At 38.9% G+C, this 6653-nt stretch overlaps 2 protein-coding genes across 2 annotated transcripts in view; one reads left to right on the top strand and one right to left on the bottom strand.

Moving 5' to 3' along the window:
* Positions 1–4539, bottom strand: part of FAM216A (family with sequence similarity 216 member A) — a 7857-nt gene extending 3318 nt beyond the window's left edge. The window contains 3 exon segments of the mRNA XM_006910027.3: positions 497–616; positions 2993–3030; positions 4379–4539. Coding sequence (XP_006910089.1) covers positions 497–616; positions 2993–3030; positions 4379–4467 — 247 coding nt within the window. The 5' untranslated portion in view covers positions 4468–4539.
* A 591-nt stretch (positions 4540–5130) lies between these two features.
* Positions 5131–6653, top strand: part of GPN3 (GPN-loop GTPase 3) — an 8594-nt gene continuing 7071 nt past the window's right edge. The window contains exon 1 of the mRNA XM_006910024.3: positions 5131–5277. Coding sequence (XP_006910086.1) covers positions 5230–5277 — 48 coding nt within the window. The 5' untranslated portion in view covers positions 5131–5229. The remainder of the gene's footprint in view (positions 5278–6653) is intronic.

Raw genomic sequence — 6653 nt, 5'->3', positions numbered from 1 at the left:
TTATATTGTTGGCCAGAAAACTTACCAGTTTGCATAAGTCATTAGTAACCCTAATTTGTATTGCTCCAGAAATGATATTCTGGCAGCTATGATCTTTACAGGTCAAGAGTTGTAAAAGGCTTATTGCCATTTTATTTGCTTGCTTCTAATTTTGTAGTCCTTGAGCAAAATCTTTATGAGGTTGGGTTTCCATCTCTAGAATGGAACTTACCTCAAGCATCTTTGTGTTTGGGGCACTGAGCTTCCTGCGTAAAGGCACATCAGATCTGAAGTATCATAAAGCCATGAAAGAACTCTTATGATAAGGAATCTATAATGATAAAATTGCATCCATTCATGAGTTTACCCAGCAGATATTTATAGAATCCTAGACAATATGCTGGGTGTACCTTGTCTTCTGCAGTGCCTTACCCTCTAAGTAGCTTTCTTTCAATAAAAAGTTCAGTTCTGAATACAAAGAGCATTAAATAAAAGTTTGATAGTAGTTAGCATATCTTTAGAAAGGATGAATCTGTCATTGATTCAGGGATATGAATTGTTTGAATTTGAGGAATTTTCCATAACTCTTGCAGCTTGGCTATGTGTGAGTTCACTTTGTGTCCATCTTTGATTCCCTCTGTAGGCAAGGACATTATTATGCAAATTTATGAGAAAGATCAGTTTAACAAATTAATTGTTAAGATCTATGTATTTACATGTGTCGATGATTATTCTGGAGTAGTAGCATGAGTCAAACTTAAGGAGATATATGCTATGCCATTTGGTTTTAGAGCACACAAAAATCTAAGATATTTATAAATATTCACTATATATGTTGTAAATCACTGCACATGGACAATGTTATTTTGAACTCTGCTGAGATGCAAACTTATACTTTTTCAGTTTACTGTATGTCAGATCATACTAAACAGGACTATACATGCAGTATTTGTATTTTAAAGATTTACATCAAAATTTTATCATTCATTTGACTTTAGTATATAGTTATAAAATTCTATTCTGTAATAGACTCAAGATAAAATAACACAATTGTAATGCCTTTAATGAGACAGTGTTAAAATGAAGGGCTTTGCAGAAACTTATTAAAACAATTTTTACATAATTTCAGTTATGTCATTGTTTTAAATACTTAAGTCTTTCAATACAAAAATGAAAGTTGAGACATATTCCCAGAAGAATGGAAACTAGTTTTCAGTTTCAGACATATTGAGACTAGTAACTTAATTTAGGGTAACAGATTAAGGAAAAACAATATCTGGCAAAATTTAGTCAGGAAATAACTCTTTGTTACACTTCCCACATTACCACACACCCACTCTCGCCAGGCAACCACTGATGTGCTATCACTATAAATTAGTTTGCATTTTCTTGAGCTTGATATAAATGAAAACATACAGTATATATATTTTGTTTGGCTTTTTCACTTAACATAATTAATTTGAAATCCAACCATGCAAGTGTAACAAAATTTCATTCCTTTTTAATATTGTCTTAAATTCCATCGCATGTATATAGATAGATAGATAGATAAGTAGATAGATAGATAGATAGATTCGATTATACGCCCACCTGTTGATGGACATTTGGGTTGTTTCCAGTTTTTGACTATTACAAATAGAGCTGGCAGAACAGATTTTAAGTTAAAAGTTTGTATTTAGTAAAGTGAATTAAATAAGTAGTTTTGTTCAATATTATTGATAACAAAGGCCACTATAATTTTACATATTAAAGTATAAATTTAGTTATTTCTTTAAGATTTGGGCAAGTCAGATAGTGTAGATAAGAGTTATATTTGCATTCTGAAGGACTAGTTTGTAAACAATAGAAAATCATCTGGAAATTATGACCCTTAAAAACCATAATTTGAAATCTGTAATAATAAAATAAATATCAAGCCAACGTTTTAAAGTCTATTTTTCAAAATCTTTTTTCAAGTCATAAACGTGGGCTAATTAAGACTATATGTCCCTGTTGACCCATATTTCTGAGATGCATTTCTCAAAAGCTTGATAGCATTTCTTTACAGAAAATGAAACATTTAAAAATAATAGTTAAACTCAAGAACAAACAATGCACTTGAAATATGGGCAAAGAACTTGAGACTTTGGCTATCTCCAAAGAATATACACAAGTGGCCAATAAGGGCATGAAAAGATGCTGTCACTAATCATTAGGGAAATGCAAATCAAAATCACAATGAGACACCTACTTCATACCCATAGAATGATGATCATCATCAAAAAAAAAAGAACCCCAATGTTAGCTAGGATGTGGAGAGATTGGAATCCTGTGAATTGCTGGTGGAATGTAAAATGGTGCAGCTGCTATGGAAATCGTATGGCAGTTCCTCAAATAATTAAATGTAGCATGCCATATGATTCAGCAATATCCATTTAAAAACAACAACACTATTTGTTTATATGTATTACATATATAAATGTACATACACACAGATAATCGCATGCGTGTTTATCATAGATAACTGTAAGGACTATAAATTTTCCAAGGAAAAGCAAAATGAATCCAGGTTTAGATATCATTTAATGGAAATTTTTGCCCCTGCCAAAATCAGTGAGAGACCTTTGGGGGCTCGTCTTACTCCCTTAACTCCAACAGCTCTATTCTTTACTTCAAGAGAAAGGAAAATAGCATCACTAGGAAATTATGTTCTTTGAAGTCGTTCCACTTAGAATTTTTTTCCTTCTATTTGTGTATAAACCCCAGGCTGTGCACTGTGCTATAACATCAGTTATAAACAGTTTTCAGATTCATTGCTATTTTGAAGTATTCTTTTTAAAATGCTTGATGTAAGATATCTTAACGAGAAACAAAGAACCTGCTGGAATGTTCTTTGAAAAATCTGAAAGACTAAGTTCGCCGAGGATGCTAATAAAGTCTATTTTTAAAACTCTATTGTGTGAGTAGTTATAGCAAAATTGAATTCTCTGAACTGTTATTTATAGGTATTATCTGCTTTATATGCTCTACTTACCTGTACCTTTGGAATTCTGGTAATAATGTCCAGTTGACCTGTTTTAAAAAAGGATGTAAATAATACGTAATAATTGACAGCTTTATAAGCATTAAATAATTTTAAATTAAAAAAACAGTATTGCATATGCTTTTTATTTTGCATGTTTCCTATCAGACAGAATATCTTGCAAATTTTCTCCTGTAATTCTGGTTATATTCTAATGGCTCCAGACATTTCCAAAGTGATCTGAGATTTCACCATACTAGACAGGATTTACTTTAAGCCAGATTTGGTCTGATTTTTATAGCCTCCTAATCTAATTCCTACAATGAGTTTAATAAAGTAGTTTGGGCTTCTGTGGTATCCCTAACACTTTCTTGTTCTCTTTATTTTTAATAAAGTAATTTGGCTATGGAAAAGACTATCTTGTTCTTCATTATATGTAATCGAGGTATACTGGATCTAAGTTGGTTTGGAATGTTTCTAATTTTGTACAAGTTCTTTTTTTCTTTTCTCAAATTAAGACAAAACTCCCTTCCTTCCCTCGTCCTTTGATTTATTCAATGAGCAGGAGTTCACTGATCTTCTGATGTACTAGCATCCAGCACTTCACTAAGCACTGTGATGAACAGAAAAGAAACACGAAACCCATCCCATCTATAAGAAGTCTTCGATTCGCTAGATACCAAAATAAAAAAAAAAAAAGATGGTCATGGGTGCAGCAGCAGCTAAGACTGAGCTGAATTGAAGAGGAACCCCCGGCAGCTCCCGCTTTCAGGGAATAACAGATGAAACGGATGAGAAGGTACTGCCTATGGCAGTGACTTCAACAGCTAATTGTCTTCAGTATCTTGGAAATGAGTAAAAACCTGCTCGAAATAAATGAATTTCTGTGTGAAGAAAATGCCCGAATCAAGGTGCCTCTAATATTCAGTCAGCTGTTTCATTGGCGATTACGGATTCGCATTTGACATAAAAGTCGCTAATGTCACATACAGGGAGCTGATTTGTTGATTGAGAAGCCCTCGGTGGAGCCGGGTGGGTCTGTTCCCACATTCTCTCCTGCTCTCCCAGCTCCGCTTACGCAGACACCCTGTGGCCAGACCGAAATTTTTCCAGCAGGTTTCGCAGCGCCCCCTCGAGGGAGAAAGTCGCACGCACGCAGGCGACTGTCGCAGTTTACTTTGCACCAAACCTTCCTCCTAGGAAGCCCTAACCCTAAGCAGTGAATCGGCTTCTATATTTCCCATCCCGGCCACAACATAGTTTTTCCCCGCCTCTCACTTCAGTGCACTGGGAACCAGTCTATCCAAGCAGCCAGCTCGCAATCCCTCCTCTACAAGGGAATATCGACCCAGGGCCGGTCGCCGTCCTCCCTACTCCCTCGGGGTCCCGCAGCCTCACCCGCCGTCACCCTCGGTCCTGGCCACCGTAGGCGGCTCTACGGAAGAGCTGTACTCCCTTCAGTCGGACACCGGACCCTGGCCGGGCATCTCGTCCGGGGAGCCCGGACCACGAGCTGTGTGCTGGAAAACTTTTCCCCTCTTCCCTTCCCTTCCCCCGTAAGCACGCGTGAGTCAGGCCTGGCAATATTGGGAGTGAAGAGGCGGACGCCAGATTCTAGGTCCCTCCGATGCGCTCCGGACACTGTCCGAATAGCTTCGGGGGAGCAAGGAGGACAACTCCACCATCCTGGAGTTAAATGGGGGAGGGGCGAGAGTTCTTTAGTTGATGGCACGTTTGCATCTTTTTGTGGAAGGGATGCGTCACAGAAAGGAAATACACATGCCCTGTAAAACAGCAGGTTCCTTCCTCCACGGTATTCCAGACTCTCAGCGAATTTGCAAATCTTGAGCGTCATCACATAAGTCAAACATCAGTGCGCAAACTAAGGACCAAAGCACCTGGCACAGGAATGCAGAGTGTCATCCGTTATCCGTTATCACCAAGGCAACCAGGCTTCACCAGCTTCCCAACCGCCGCTTTCCGCCCACTACTTTTGCGCACTCGCCAAAAACCTCCCTCCCTTCCGGGTGTTTTCTCGGGAAGCGTTTCACGCGGGGGTTGGCCCGCGGGGCGCTCCGTAATCGGAGGTGTGGCAGAACAGAAGCGGTAAACAGAATTCGGATTGTGATTGGTTCGCACGCCGCGTTCCCGGAACTCAGCGGGCGTCGCGCGAAGGCTGAAGGGAGCGTAGCAGTCGCCTCTCGGTAGTTACTGTGCGGCGGGCGGCACTGGGGTCGCGGAGAGCCGACATGCCTCGGTACGCGCAGCTGGTCATGGGCCCCGCAGGCAGCGGGAAGGTGAGCACTTGGCGAGGGAAGTCGGAGTTCGTGGGAAGCAGGGAAGTTCGGGTCCTTGGGAGGTGGGGGCGTGGGATGTGGATCGCTCCTGCCGTCTGTGCTTGTGTCTTTTTTTGTTGTTTTGAAACAGGAATGATAGTTACTAATGTTTATTTTCTACTTATGCTCAAGATACTATGCAGAACGCCTCATATATTTCCACAACAACCCTATGAGTCCTATTATTCCAATTTTACAGATAAGGAAAATGAGACTCAGAAAAGTTAAATTCTTTGTCCAAGATCACAGCTAATTAAGTGGCGGCTGGAATTTGAATCCAATTTTGTCTAACTCCAGAATCTGGCTCTGTCTCGCTACCAGGAGGTTAAAGTGGGTCTCGTCACTTTCTTGGAGCTTGAAACATGGACTTCTGGTATTTGAGACGATTTTAAGAAGTACATGGGCCTGACATTAATGAACATTGAATCATGTATTGAGAAAGTTGCTCCTTTTTCCATTCTTTCTATTTATATTGAAGTGAAATTGTCAGTTTGATGCTAATTTGTCTTCAACGCTTATTTAAATTCCCCTGTCTTTTCAGAGAGCAGATCTTAGACTCAGAGCTTTTGACAGGCAATTATATTTAGCTGGAATGGAAAGAGTTGTAAACTTGTATTTAATTTTATGGATATGTTCTTGTTATGATTAACGTAACTGGTTTTCTGCTTACAATAGCGATAGTTTTTCTTGTAAACAAATATTAAGCAGAAAATGTTAGGGGTATTCAAGTATGGTAGAAATGGTGAAGATAATGGTCAAATAACACGAGTGTGGGAAACACTCAAGTCTGGAGGTGTTGTGTGGCTTCAGTCTTTAAATGAATGTTCTGAGGCTGCCCTCATCTGGATGCAGGAGTTATAGACATGATTGTGATATGGTCCTTGCTTATCCATTATGTATGTGTAAAATCACTAATCAGAAAGAATGATAGAGTTTATTTCTATATTCTAGATTGCTTCCCAGACTGATTGTGTTAGAAAGTTTCTTTCTCTAAATGTTTGATGCCTGCTATCAGAAATACTTATTTTGTGCCAGGCACTATTCTGAGCCCTGAGGATTGTGTTATTGACAAAACACATACACACGCACACAAAAAATCTCTGTCCTTGTTGAGTTGATATTCAAACATTAAGTCAGTTGGTCAGAAGTAATTATCAAGCATTTACTATGTACCAGGTACTGTGCTAGTCCCTGGGCCATGTATGAGTTCTTTTTTTTCATATAACAATGATGTGAGGTAGGTAATATTATTGCCGAGTTTCTGTGGATGAGGGAACTGAAGCACAGAGTGTTGAAATAACTTCCTCAAGGCCACTTAACTAGTAAATGGAAGACAC

Source organism: Pteropus alecto, unplaced genomic scaffold (genome assembly GCF_000325575.1).
Source record: "Pteropus alecto unplaced genomic scaffold, ASM32557v1 scaffold213, whole genome shotgun sequence".
NCBI lineage: Eukaryota > Metazoa > Chordata > Mammalia > Chiroptera > Pteropodidae > Pteropus > Pteropus alecto.
Note: the sequence above shows the minus strand (reverse complement) of the source record. Positions and strands in the feature narration are given on the sequence as shown.